Source organism: Toxotes jaculatrix, chromosome 10 (assembly GCF_017976425.1).
Source record: "Toxotes jaculatrix isolate fToxJac2 chromosome 10, fToxJac2.pri, whole genome shotgun sequence".
NCBI classification, from domain to species: Eukaryota; Metazoa; Chordata; class Actinopteri; family Toxotidae; genus Toxotes; species Toxotes jaculatrix.
This window is the reverse complement of record NC_054403.1, coordinates 571,937-586,914: the sequence shown is the minus strand read 5'-3', so window position 1 is coordinate 586,914 and position 14,978 is coordinate 571,937. Positions and strand designations below refer to the sequence as shown.

The window sequence follows — 14,978 nt, the reverse complement described above, 5'->3', positions numbered from 1 at the left end:
CCATCAAAGGCTGGCATCCAGAATCACTTGTGTCTCTGCTTAAAGTGCTTGAGACTGACAGTGTATCTGTCAGACTTGGAGAGGAGGAGCCTTCACACCCTTGCTGCAGGACACTTCGATCTGAAGATCACACACACACACAAGTATAAGGCAAATAAAATCTAAAGTCCAGCACATTAAAACTATATCACAGACCTGGCTGGATATTACCTGTCTCAAGACAAAACATTACCATTACCTATAACTCTGCTTACCACAAGTAGTGAGGGTCACATATTCTGTCAGGTCTGAACGATCAGCCAGGTTCATAGATGCTTCAGTAGATGGGAGGTCTGAAATGCAGACAACACATACAGCTTAATATGAACTGATTAAATATTGTACTTTGGAATTCTTATCATCCACTTCTCACAATCAGATATTTTTGTCTGTGTCAAGATACAAATCTCTCAAAATATAAGTGCAGCAAAATATGAATGTTTAAATGTCCTACCATCATCACTGTAGATGAAGAAACACAGATCTTTGAAACATCCTCATCCACCTCTGCTCCCTGTTGATCTGTGACTTTCAGTGTTGTAGTCTCTGGGATAAGAAACTTCTGCTGGACTATACCATAACAACTCCACGTTACATAATGTTTACATCTTTATTCATTTAATACTAAACATCTGACTGACCTGCACTGAGAAAATCTGAGAAGCAAGCCTCTTCCAGTTTAATGTCCTTCTTCTTCCCTCCATGTTGTACTTTGATCAACATGTTGGTTTGACATAAAGGAAGAAAATGTCATATGTCTGAGAATAACATGTTCAAGTTAAAGTTTATCCCAACTACACACTGTTAAAATACACGTTTCTCACCGCTGTTCAAAACAGCAAGGCTACAGTTTATAAGCTCAACTGTTAACATGCTAGCCAAAACTGACTTTTCAGCTGCGTCTGCGCCGTTGAGCCGGAAATTATTCTCTTAAAACACCGACATGCGGTTGCATTGTTGGATGGTTATTTCCAAAACAGTATTAATTACCTTCAAGATGCGCGTCGTCATTAATTTGTGAAGCTTATCAAACAGTTTGTCATTACCGTCATACAGACACATCACACGCCACAGACAGTATGGCCGACATTAACGTTTGAGTGAAAGCTAACAACTCCACAATGGCAGCTAAGGACAGTTAGCTAACTAATGCTGCGGGAGCTACTTGCTCTAAATAATGGAGTAAAAGCAATGGGGTTACGTTCAACATCAAGTTCGCAGTCATTAGCGGTACAATGTAAGTAGATAAAGTGAGAACAATGACAAAATATCACACATTTAAAGCACTTTATGATAATAATTATGCTCTTACCAGCCTTGTGACGACGTTCCTTGTGCTGCTCACGCTGCGATGAAATGTGTCGTGAACTCCAGGGACAGAGTTAAAACCAGATCCTGAACACCAGGAAATAAACTCCAAAATTCAACTCGGCCTGGGTGTACATGTCACAGGGTGACTAAGTGTGAGCGTATGTGTGTGTCTCTAAGTGTGTCTATGTGTGTTTGAGAGGGTGCGTGCGCAGCCACCGGAAGTAATTGGGAACGGGATAAGAGACAGGTGTGTGTGTGGCGCGACAGGGAGTTTGTTCTCTTGTTACAGAGACGCAGACAGCGGGGAACGCGGGCAGCAGGCGGAAGAAGCAGCTGAGCTGACCGGGAGGAGAAGCGGCTGAGGACACTGCGCACGAGTGCTGGGCAGCTTGTCGCCACGCCATCTTGGCCTAAGAGTCCGGTGAACAGCGCGAGAGGAGCGTCCCGGTCGAGTCGTGTGCGCCGCTGCCGAGTGGGGATGCAGGCCGCCATCACGCCACAGACGCACGTTGCGAAAGAGGGAAGCCTCGGGTGAAAGTGGAGGGGTGGGGACGCGTTCCACCCCTCCTGCGGTTAAGTACCTCTTCATTCTTATTATACACTGACTGAAGTAGTAGTGTGGGACGCCGTGTTGCCGACAATAATTTCTTTCTTTTGTTCTTGGGGGGGGGGGACAATTTTGGACATTCTGGGACAGCTTCGACGTGTCAGGGTTAAGGCATTTTTCCCCTGAACTATTTTAGAAATCTTGTGGATCGGGCCTTATTGAGTTGGAGTGGGTTTATTTGCAGTGGAATAGTACTTTAAAGGCTTGAGTTGTTTTGTGTTGGATTCTGTTGGGTTTTGTTGAGTTTTGTTATTCTTTATTCCTCTATCTTATTTTATTGGTATTCGCCCTCACCCCACAGAAGATTCTTCTTAAGTTTGTTTCTGGGACTAAGATACCTCATAAAAAGATTGATGGACCGCTGACCACCCTGATAGTTGCCCTGTTTTTGTTTGTTTCCCCTTTCCCCCAAGTTATCATCTGACGGCCACGCAGGGACCTGTTGCCCCGGGGACCCTCTACACCCCCATCTGGTCAGGTGGACAACCTGCTGGACTTTCTTTAATTTTAAGTATCCGGAGGACTCTGGTTTTACCCATTGTGTTTTAACTTACATTTGTAATAAAGGTATTTATATATTTTTCTAACTGAGCCTTCCTCTTTTATCTCCATCTTTGGTTCAGAATAATCAAAAACCATCATCCCTAAAAGTGGTTCATTGACATGTCTTACTCAGTGTTGGACAGGAATGGACCTATAAGTAATCAGACGCAGTAACATCCTTTATCAGATGATGGATATGGATAAAATTCTTGTCAGGTGGATAAGGTGATTTTTGATTGCTTCTTGTGCTTGGATTTGTTGAGAAATCCAGATGATTATTGTCCCTATTAAACATTGGATGTGTTAGTGGCGTTTTAGCATGTATAAAGAGACTTTTTATATGGGTTGGTGTTGCTCACGGCCATACCACCCTTGGCACGCCCGATCTCACCTGATCTCGGAAGATAAGTAGAGTAGGGTCTGGTTAGAACTTGGATGGGACACGACCTGGGAATACTAGGTGCTATAAGCCTTTATCTCCATTTTTGATTCAGAATAAAACAAAAAACATCATCCCTAAACTAGTGTGGTTCATCTCCATCTTGTGAGGTGGCTTTGTTGATTTGGAGTTATATGTCAACTTTTGCAGTCTCTAAAGAAGCTCTCTGGCTTTGGTGGGGATGCTGGCGTCTTTGAGGCAAGAAAAGTGTCCCACGTGGGCCTTTGCTTTCTTTCCCAAGAGACAGCTCAACTAGTGGCATTTCACACAGTGTTCCTTTGTTTTTGGCAGAGCAGTGCATGATGGGTGGATCCAACAAAGCGTGTTTGCCGCATGCCGCAGCCTATTTGCAGCAGTGTTTGTGTCTTTTCAGCTATAAATGTAACAGACAAAGGGGAGCTGATGCTCAAGGCACTGAAATGTGGGATTATGCATTGTGGGCACCGTCAGCCAGAGTGCTGTGCCTGGTGACCACCACCTGCTCTCTTCCAACTGCAGCTCATACTTACCTGGCAGGGGAGATACCATGATCAACAAGGTGGTTCACCCAGGGTGAGGCTCAGCCATTGCACTCCGGCTGTGCTGACCCCTGCGAATTCCCCAAATGTGGGAATCTCGACTGCATAATTTCTGGTAGTGGGGGACTGCGTCCGCGCTCTCCCCTGTTGCGTGCGTGTAGAAGAAAACACAATGTGTCAGGAATTCCCATGTGCTAACCTGTTGAAGACTCTCCATTTTGTGAAGTGGCTTTGTTGATTTGGAGTTACATGTCAGCTTTTGCAGTCTGTCCACAAAGCGGCAGTGTTGCTCTGCAGAAGCTCTCTGGCGTACGCTACAGAGTGGCGTGTTTAGTCATGAAAATTCCCCGTGTTCCCATTGGAATTGGGGAAGTGGGCGTGGCCTTTCCATGACAAAATGAAGTGTGAGCTCTCCTGTCCGACTTTGCTGCTTGTTTGTGGAAGAAATGTGTGCTAGATGTTGTTCTAGTATGTTTTATTTCTAGGCTTTGGTGTGGAACAGCAATGAGTTGAAGCTATTTTTGGCCGGCTTTGCCGTATGGCTGAGCCTTTTGAGTTGGTGAAAAGTCAAACATCTTTGTATAGCGGCAGGGAAAAGTACACAGCAGACAGATGGGCGGAGTTGCTAAGTGGCGGCAATTGATAAGCTGGCTTACAAACGGGACACTGCGACAAGTGACGGTTGTACCAAGAGTTTGATTTGGACGTCAAATGCTTGGGCCTCATCGTTTCTCGGAGATCAAGTGTAGTTTCTGTTTTTATCAGTTTAATATCTGATATGTTCCCTATATGGGGATAACATATTAAACCCAGTTTTAGGAGAGGGAGCTGAAAAGGGAGCTTGCTCCGCTCACTCCACGCATCGATCTGGCATTGCAGTGCCGCCGGGAACGGTGCACCTTTCTCTTGCTTTGTAGAAAATCAAGTGCTGACACTAATGTTTAGTTAGGAGTCAAACTTTGATATAAAATGCGGCAAAGTTTATTGTGCACAACCAGTCAGTTGATTTACTGATATCACCCAGGGAACCCCGCTCAACAACACAGTGCACTTCAGCTACGATGATTGGTCGCGGACTCCCTGAAGACGCCTGATCATTTCCCAGACTTTGTAGTCTCCATGTAAAAGCCAGGCCTGGTTTTGATGTGGATTTTTCAGGCCAAGCTGTACACCCAACTGTGGGCCAGTTGAAGCTGAGTCAAAGTCTGGCTGAGTCCCCACACTGTACTCTTTTACTCTAACTTGTTTTCTCCCCAAAACATTTCTAAGCATTCAGCTCTTCTTTTTAAAGGATAAAACACAGAGTCACAGTCAAATGCTGGAGACCAGAGAAGTTGAGTCCATAGAGCTTTATTCTTCAATACAGAATTCGAAAGGGTTTTCAGATGGCTGCAATTGCACCCCACCCCAGCTCCCTGGGCGCTTCACTAGGCAGCTCCCTGCCCCAGAGTCTCTAGTGCATGCGCATGCTTGTGTGTGTTTCGTTCACATGGTGTGGGTAAAATGCAGAGAGTAATTTCCCTAAGAGGGATCAATAAAAAAAAATCAGTCAGGAACAAATAATGAGACTCTATACTGATGGAGTAACTGCTGCTTGGAGGTAAATGTTCTGTTAGTCTCTGAGAGTCAGTCACATTAATTACAAGAAAAAAAGTGAATTAGTTCATACAAGTGTGAGAACAATTAGTGTGTAAGCAGCATGGAACAAATCTGTGGCTGCTGCGTCTCCTTTAGCTGCTTCTCTGCTGCCATAGTGAGGTGAGAAGGACTCTGAAGCTGCTGCAGCTGCCGCTGTTCTTGGTGCTGAATTCACCAACCCAGCTGAATGGTCCTGAGTGAACAGTGAACACATGAATATCTCTTTGACCAAAACCAGCTTCAGTTCCTGCAGACAGTCCCTATGAGGAGCAGTAGTTAGTTGAGTGGAGAAGCACTTTTATTTGTGGAGCATCTATCAAATCAGTCCAGAGTGAGTCCTCAGGGTCTAAAAGATCTCACAGCTTCTTCTCTCAGTCAACACAGCCTCAGATTCCAGAATTGGAAAATCCAGAATTGATTTTAAAATCCTTCTCCTTACATATAAGGCCCTCAATGGCCAGGCTCCTTCATATCTCAAAGAGCTGATAGTACCATATCATCTTAACAGACTGCTTCGTTCCCAGAATGCAGGTTTGCTTATGGTTCCCAAAATCTCTAAAAGTAGAATGGGAGGCCGAGCCTTTAGCTATCAGGCCCCTCTCCTATGGAACCAACTGCCAGTTTGGGTTCGGGAAGCAGACACCCTCTCTAATTTTAAAACCAAGCTTAAAACCTTCTTGTTTGATAAAGCTTATAATTAGTTGTAGTTACAGTCCTAGTTATTTATTAAACTTATAGTTAGTCACAATTATCTCTATAGACAATGTTACAGTTAAGGATATAGCCCTTAGTAGGGCTGGCTCAGGCAACTGAATTCATCCCCTAGTTATGCTGCTATAGGCCTAGGCTGCTGGGGGACATCCCTTGATGTACTGCGCACTTCTTCTTCTTTCTCTTTCTCTCCTCAGATCCACTCTCAATAGGGGTGTAACAATAATCGATTTGATTCGGAAAATCGGTTTTGATTTAAAAGATGTGAGTGCATCGGTACACGGAGCCCTGAATCGGTCTAAACGTAGGGTGAACCGGCCGATGGCCCGATTACAAAGTTTTAAATCGGTTTAACGTTGTTCCCTGTCTGCATCTCCCTCTCTGACTTTCTTTAGCTACTTCCCATAAAACTCTCGCGAGACGTCAGATTGCGCTTTCCAGAGCGCCAAAGAGCGTGATTACTCTGTTGCTGTGTATACGAGGGAAAAACATGTCCGACACCGACACCATCTACAACGCACCGTCAAGTTTAAAGTCAAAGGTCTGGAAGAAATTTGGAATTTATATGAGGAATGGAGCACTGGATAAAACCGTTGCGATATGCAAAGAGTGTAAAACTGCAGTGAAGTACACCGGTAGTACGACAAATCTCAACACTCACTTGGTGAGGCGACATGGAGAAACAGGCGATGAGGAGACTAGCACAGCTAGCACAAAGACACGACAGGACACAGGCATACAAGAGTTTTTCCAGCCGAAACTCAGCCACAACTCGGCTAGAGCCAAGGTAATAACGGCTTCAATAACCCGGTTTATTGTTAAAGACTTGAGACCATACTCTGTTGTGGAGAACGAGGGCTTTCGGGACATGATAAAAAATACTGGAGCCCCGGTACAACATACCAAGTCGTCAGCATTTTACCGATAAGTGCGTGCCAGAGCTGTATAACAAAGTAAAAAATGAAGTCAAAGAACAGCTGTCTAACGCAGAACGTTTGTTTTTCATTGTCAGAAGGGCTTTGTAAAGTTCTTACAGTGCAATATGCTACACTAATAAACATGACATGTTTCTGAATTCACATGTCAAAAGTTACAATATACTTGTTCTCTAGTTTTTAAACAAATCATAATGTAAAAATGAAGAAGATGACCAAGAAACTGAGATTGTGTCATACCCCATCGAATTGAAGTGTATCGAATCCTATCGTATCGTAGTGAAATCCTACCAAATCGAACTGAATCGTTCCATTTTAAAATGTATCGTTTCTGAATCGTTTCATACCCCTGTATCGAGATACGTATCGGATCGCCTTATATTGGAGAGATGCACACCCCTAACTCTCAAATTTATTAGCCTTTATTACATGTCATTAACTCTGTGTCCTCTCTGTCCCGTAGTCCTGTGTTTGTTTCTCTCTGGTCTCTCTTTCTCTGTACCTTTCTGCAGGTACCTCTGGCTCCGGAGCTGCATGTCCTATGGTCCTGGCTCCACCCACCTGCTGCTGTTTATTGTTTACAATGATCTATTTCTAACATGTTTTAATGTTCCGTTCTGCTACAGATAAATATTTGATTAATATTCTTTGCAAACTGCAATGTAAATAATTACCAGTCATGACAGCTTTTTGCCTCCGTGCTCTGTTTCATAATTCTAATCTGCTGAGCACACATTATCAAATAACTGTTTACTAACTGTAATGCAAATACTGACCCACATTGTCTGTATTATGCTGCATGTCTTTCTCCCCCTCTCCTCTATTCCTAGCTGTCCTGTCTTCCTCCTTTTCCTCCTTTCACCCAGCCCGGCCATCGGCAGGAGGGTCCCCCATCTGAGCCAGGTTCTGCTCAAGGTTTCTTCCTGTTAAAAGGGAGTTTTCCTTGCCACTGTCGCCTTAAGTGCTTGCTCTGGGGTCAGACTCTGGGTCTTTGTAAAGCGCTTTGAGACAATTTTGATTGTGGAAGGCGCTATATAAATAAAATTGAATTGAATTGAATTGAATTGAATTCACCAACATTAGCTTGACACACTGACATCCAAAGGTTTGCTGGAGGACAGAAACACTGTGGGCTGGAAATGAATTATGAAACAAGGCTCTTAGAGGTCAGGAGCTTTGAACTCAGCAGTAGACATGAGTGGACTGAACTCTGTAAAATGAATCTGAATTTTTCTCTCTAATGAGAAAATGCAATGTGGAGGACATGTTCTGACAGAGGAGGCTTCTCAGGTTAAAGTCTGTTTCTAGACTTTGAAGAAACCTAAAAAAATATATAAAGATAACTGTGTCACAACACACACACTCAATCATTTTTTTTACACACAATATGGTTGTAGACCTTTCTTACTTTTTTTCTGTTTTCTCCAATGGAATTCTTACTTATCAATATTTGGTTTAGTTTAGGCTTTTCACAAACTGATAAGAAACACTGTGGGAAATCACCCAGCTGCAGTCAATGATCATAAGCCTTCATTGCTGTAAGAAATCATTTAAAAATGTAAAAATTTCAATTGATGCAGGAAAACACTGAGTCAATCTGATGATGCAATGTGTTTCTGAACCACGATAAATGAGGGACGTGACCAGATGAATACCCCAACTCCCCCCACCCTCACACACACACACACACAAACACACTCCTCTACGCTCCTCTATGGTATTTCCCATAATAACATCCCGGGTCGACACACACTGACTCTGTCATTTTGTCTCTGACCCCTCCACTCTTCTCTCTGTCCCTCTCTCTGTCCGTCACTTCCAGGCACCGGGACCAGTCAAAGGACAAACATCTCCTGGTTTCAGGTATGAAGTTGAGTGCACGAGAGCAGCATATGGACACATCAGCAGGTTTGACACATCAGCAGGTTTGACACAGCAGCGGTGGATGGTTTGGTTCAGTTTTGGGATTAGAAAGCTTTAAGCCTGCCATTGAATTTGCCTGGAGGGGTGAAGTGAGGTTGCCCTCAGCCTGGACCAAGATCGAATTGTTTCCACTGTTCCATTGCTTTTTTTATTGGCTGACATACATTCATGAAGGGAAAGTGCTTTTTTAGTTTTATTGTTTAAGTTATATGCAGGTGCAATTGCCTGGGAGAGAATATGAGTGGAGGAGAATTTTTTACTATGTTTTTACTATGTAAATGTCCTACTATGTAAAAAAAAATGTGTTGAATATATGTTTGATTCTCAACATATATTCAGCAAATATTGATTTACCTAAAGGTCTAGTCAAATTGCACTACCCATCTATGTGTTCAGCATTTGATCACACAGCATCCAGTGATCAGGAGTGCAGAGGTCAAAGTCATGACAGCAAGAAAGGAAGACGAAGATTTATGGAAATGGTACAAAATTTGATTTCTTTTTAAATTTGTCTTAATATTTAGGGAAAATTAAAATGAAACACTGTCTTTGTTGATGTTCATTATTTTTTAACTGATATTGTCAATTGATTTTCACCTGTATCTTATTCTAACCTAAGCTGTAAAGCAAATCCAGGTGATAAACGACAATAGAAACACAAGAACCAAACTTACTGTTTTAGTCACTGCTTATGAAATACACCTCTAAAAATTTGAAAATGCAGTTGATTTACATTGGGGACGAAGAAAACCCAGCACAGTTATTTTTCAACATAGTGCCCTCTCATACACTAAGTCTAACAGTAATGGAGAATACAGGTCCCTTCTTATTAGAGGCTGGCATCTTGGATCTCCAGAAAGTGTCCCACAGCAGCAATGATGTCATCATCACTGTCAAAATGGCGACCACTGAGTTCCTTCTTCATCTTGTGTGTGTGTGTGTCTCAGTGAGGTGAAGTGGGGGTCAAAATGACCCGACCATCATATGAAATGTGTGGGGACATTGTGGCATGTTTACTCAATTATTTTTTCTTTTTTTCTTTTACCTGTTCGGGTCCATTTGACCCGAACACCACATAGAGGTCAATATAGCTAATCATGTTTGCACAGGTTACATTAAGGGTGTTTGGAGAATTTATTGTTCACTTTGATTCCATTCAATAAAATGTTGAGCTTAGTTCTATTATTCTTGTCTTTACCTGTGCTGATCATAGACCCTGTCCTTAGAACTGAGAAATCAACATGAGCAACATCAGAGGACGCCCAGTGAAAATGCTGATGATCCTGCTGGGGTCAGTATGTTGAAATCATGCCACAGATGGATCACACATAATCCTAAACAGACTCAGTTCTATCTGTTCCTATTTTACGTTTGAATTGAATTCAGCTTTATTTATCCCTGCAATTGTTTAGCTCTCCACTCAGGTCAACAAATACACACACAATGAAAAGGAAAAAAAATCAACAATCAAAGGCTATGAGCATAAAAATATACAGAATACATTAACAACTAAATATATGTATCCAGAAATGTCTAAAACACACAAGGTAATAAAATTGTGCAAAAGTAATAATTGCCCATGAACAAAAAGACCAATTTTTAGGTTTTATTTCACACTATTATATGTTTCTGATGAATCTCTCTTACATTTTAGTGTCATTGGTTTGAGTTACGCTGCCATTCAGAGACCTGACTATGATGATACACCCAACCCGGAGTTCCTCAACCCGTCCTGGATGGCCAGTATCCCTGATGATCGTCTGCTGTCTGAGATCACCATGCCTGGGACACACAACGCCATGGCCCTGTACAGCGGTGTGTATGCTGAATGCCAGACCTGGAGCTTGGCCTCAGCCAAGTTCAGCGAGACCTATGACATCTACGGTGCCGTGGTGGACCACATACATCGCTATGCTCACTGGGACCTGCTGTGGCACAGCCGGCTCGTGCCAACCATGGGAGAGGCCCGAGGGAAGCTCATCATCCTGCAAGACTTTCCAGGGCCAGACTCGGGGATGCGCTATGGATCCATGGACATAGCTGACAACTGGAGGGTATGAAAAGTTATGATTCTTAAAATATTTTCAGAATTGACTTAAATTGCCTATTTATTTATTTATTTTTGAATAATGCTCTTTATTGAATTTTCATATGATAGATCTGAATTATCTAATCTCAGAAGAGAGAAGTGACTCAATACATTTAGAAATATTGTGTTGGTCCAGATCTTTTGCAAGATCTAAGTAGCTGGAGATGATTATAAAATGCTTTTGGGTGATTTAAAATTTGCTGTTCCCTGCAGGTTCCCACACTTCTGCACGTGAAAGAAAAGTGGCAGAGCGAACACCTGGAGGCTGCACCTGCAGGAAACATGGCCCAGACCTTTCTCACCTACAGACAGACCTGAACCAGCGCCTTGGAATCATATGCATGGACTTCCCTGCTGCTCCCATTATTCAAATGATCATTGATTTCCAGCTAAAAGAGGTCACAAACAGAAGACAAGCCTTTAACCCACTTTCTAGCAAGGCAAGTTTGAAATATAAAATTTCTTCTCTGAGAAAGAAGATGAACAAACATTTTAATATTAATGTCTGAGCCAAAGCAAGCATGTTAACGGAGCAGTAGACTGATCAATGACTGTACAATCAAGGATGCCAAATACAGCAGTTGTAGCTTGGATGCAATAGCGAGGTATAACCTTTCAGTTCTACTGTTATGAATATATGATTTAAATTATACCTCAGATTAAACTTGTCATTGTGTCAGTCACCAAAGATACTGGAAACAAAATAAAAGTCACATGAAAATAAATCAGAAATGGCATTGGGAAGAATTAGTGCAGTTATAAACTGCTGTAGTAACTGATTTATATTGTATTGTAATTGCTTTGTTCACACATCTTGTGAATATACGTCACTGATCAGGTCGTTTGGTAAATGGTGGTAAATAATTTTCCTTTCTAGCTGGAAGAATGTGTGCCAGTCAAACATCTGATACTGAGGTTTGTAGACTTTGCAGGGAGGGGTCACCTCCAGGTTTTGTGGCTCTGTGTCTTTTTGAATAGCTATCACGAGTTGTGCTTGAGCCAAGGCGGAGGTAAGCAGTCCCAGGGATATGAATACAAGCAGACAAAACATCTAACCTAAACTGAGCAATAATCAGATGAATGTTTAAAACTCAGCTTCCTGTCATGAAACCTTATTTCATCCTTCATATTTCTTCAAATGTCATTAAAATTGCCACTTTTCACAAACAGGGTAGAGCTGGTAATATAAATTGCTTAATGTAAAAAGCCAATATATTATTGTTTTGTATTGTATTGTTGTATTTTATATTTAGATTTTAATTACATTAATCAGGTTATTTCATAATGTCTGAGTTATTTGTTTACACCTTATTTTGGATGCATTTTCCCAAAATTCATCTTGACATATCCTATTCAAACTCAATATATGGTATCTTTGGAAACTTTAGGATCTCCATTAGAATTTAAAATAATGCTCTGGAGATTTGAACAAATTTTGGCTGCACAGCATGAGGTTGTACAGACTGGAACCACTGGCAGGTCAAGAATTAATGACTTTGTTACTGTCTTATGATGACTTCCTCTGTGCCATCAAAAGAATGGAATCTCATGTTTTGATGTCAAATTTTCACAAGCTCAAGTTTATTGTTTATCTGGTGTCATGAAAGCAGTTTCTTTTTCACTGGGATTTGGGCATATTCAACAGATGTATGAAGAGCTGTTTTTTCTAAAAGAGGTGGGTTTGTGTGTTCTGTGCAGATCCTATTCATACATCTTGAATTCAGAGCTATGCCCCCCGACTTGTAAAGTGTAACTTTTTAATGTATAAATTGTTGGCTTTGTTGGCTTCACTCTTGTCCCTCATCGTATATGGCGGTGAGGGGGACTCTGCGGGCTGCAGAGCAACACACTGTATGAAACTGGCCCAGTGCACGTTTTAGTGTTCATCTGGATGTGAAGAGCTAGGATGTTTAGGCTACTGCATTTTAGAAGGGTATAACAGGGCGAGCAATCTTCTGGAAAAACAAGCCTTTTGGAACTGAAACAGTCTTTAAAGTACCTTCTCTAATTATGTAGCAACAGGTCCAGGATCATTACAGGGATATTTTATCAATTACTGATTTTTGGTGAGAGTATATTATTCTAAGATTTTATTCTTGGAAAAGCATGAAACTTTAAAAAAGCTGATTAATATAACATAATCTACCTGTGATTGGTAGGCAATTATCTAATCATTATAACTCTAAGTCCAATTATAGTTTTTTGTTCCCATTGACAATAGTTTATTGTTTATCTGGTGTCATGAAAGCAGTTTCTTTTTCACTGGGATTTGGGCATATTCAACAGATGTATGAAGAGCTGGTTTTTCTAGAAGAGGTGGGTTTGTATGTTCTGTGTGGATCTTATTCATACATCTTGAATTCAGAGCTATGCCCCCTGACTTGTAAAGTGTACCTTTTAATGTATAAATTGTTGGCTTTAATGTACCGTAGATAAAATAATTTCACAAATGCACTGCCTAATCAACTAACAATTTATATATTTATATATATATATATATATATAATTGAAGAGATTGTATAAAACATCAGCATTTATTTGTATGTAACACAAAGCAGCCTAAACATACAGTGGTCTCTTTGAAACAAAAAATAACACGTTGATACAATAACGAAATGCTGCAATGCAAATAACAGGTGCAGCTCTAGTGCACATATGCAAACATGGCTTTGGTTTCATACATACAGTATATATATTGATATTATAATGTAATTTGTCTTTTTATTGGTCCACAGCTGAGAGTACAGATAGTGTTCCCTGTCTTGTTGCCTTCAAACTCAGAGGATGTCCTCTCTCTGTTGGTCCATGTTCAGGCTGTTCTGTCTCTGCACTGACTGAGCACTTCCTGCATCTTTTCCTGGATCTCCTTCACCCTCTTATCCCACTTCTCTCGGACTGCATCTTCATCGTCCTTTGTAACAGTTGTGTAGCCCCCGAGTGCGATGAAGCCCATGTAGAACAGGTGGGCGATGTAAGAACAGCGGTGCTCCATGATTTCACGGTCTCCATCGCAGTTTTCCAGGTAGACCTTCAGCAGGGGTTTTCCAAACAACGAGCCCGTACCAAGCACACCGCGATAGTACACATCCAGGCTTATGTCACTCTTGTTTGTCTCGTATACGGTCTGAAAGGTCTTCATGTAGTGCTCGGTTTGGTCTGGATCCTTTTTCATCTTCCTCACCATTTCATTGAAAGCATCGTACTGGTGCTTGATGTGCTCCTCATACTCCTCATACATACCAAAGATTTCATTCACCTCACTGATGTGGATCTGCCTCAGACATTGTTGATTCTTTTGGGAGATGCTCTTTAGCTTGGTGTGGATTTTCTGGAAGTTCTTGTCTAGAGCGTAGACTTTCTCATCTGTCAGGCCCGTTCGAGCCACCCTGATCAGGGGGGAGACGAAGCCAAAGGTGGGGTGAATGGAGGAGGCAAAGGAGGCCAACTTCTCCAAGCAAAACAACAACTTATCTGCATTTTCCTTCATCTGTTCAAGATCAGCCATCATTGGTGCTTTTCTTCTGCCACTTAAAGGTCCACACAAAGTGAGTCTGGATGCTGGAGACATTAAAAAAACGGTACAATATGTTATGTAAAACTGGATCCATACTCATGCATGGTACCTCAGCATCTGACCACAACCTTTCTGGATATAGTAAACAAGAGCATTAACACAAAACCAGGTCAGAGTCAAATATTGCTTCATGCTGCATTATCCTAAAAATTAAGTTCTTGGCTAACTCTGAGGTCGCTGGGCCTGCAACCCACATGTCAGCTGCTGCACATACACCATATAGCTAACAGTGTCATCTTACACTCTAATGTTACTACCAACAAGTTGACCATTGTGAGGGCTTATGTTGTTATGTTGTCTGAAGTGATATACAGACATTCAACATGTGAGCAGAGGAGGAAACAAGGGCTGGAAGTGAAGAATATTTTCATTATTGATCAAACTTACCATTATTTTCTTGATAAATCAAAAAATAGTCCAAACAATAGTAAAATATCTCCATCACAATTTCCTGAACCCCAAGTTTACCTTTATTTAAAATTACTTGTTTTGATTTACCAGTTCTTTGAAACCCAACATATTTAGTTAAATATCATAAATGATAAGGGGACAGCAGCAGATATAGAGCAAATGAAAGTATTTTGTGACAATGTATTATAAAATAATGTTGTTGCACTTTTATAATCAAGTGCAGTATTACAGATGAGCATA

General features: G+C 41.5%; 1 protein-coding gene, 1 non-coding gene and 3 pseudogenes across 2 annotated transcripts; 4 read left to right on the top strand and 1 right to left on the bottom strand.

Annotated features, from left to right (window-relative positions):
• The first annotated feature begins 2,853 nt into the window (after positions 1-2,853).
• LOC121189052 lies at positions 2,854-2,972 on the top strand (annotated as a pseudogene).
• A 468-nt stretch (positions 2,973-3,440) lies between these two features.
• On the top strand, positions 3,441-3,604 carry LOC121189099. Its single transcript, XR_005894810.1, has one exon. It is a non-coding gene; the product is annotated as a U1 spliceosomal RNA (small nuclear RNA).
• A 577-nt stretch (positions 3,605-4,181) lies between these two features.
• On the top strand, positions 4,182-4,361 carry LOC121189039 (annotated as a pseudogene).
• A 4,734-nt stretch (positions 4,362-9,095) lies between these two features.
• Positions 9,096-11,262, top strand: LOC121188639 (annotated as a pseudogene).
• A 2,300-nt stretch (positions 11,263-13,562) lies between these two features.
• Positions 13,563-14,258, bottom strand: LOC121188640 (protein rapunzel-like). The gene has a single exon (XM_041048476.1). The coding sequence runs from the start codon at positions 14,256-14,258 to the stop codon at positions 13,563-13,565; it is 696 nt and encodes a 231-aa protein (XP_040904410.1).
• Positions 14,259-14,978: the final 720 nt, after the last annotated feature.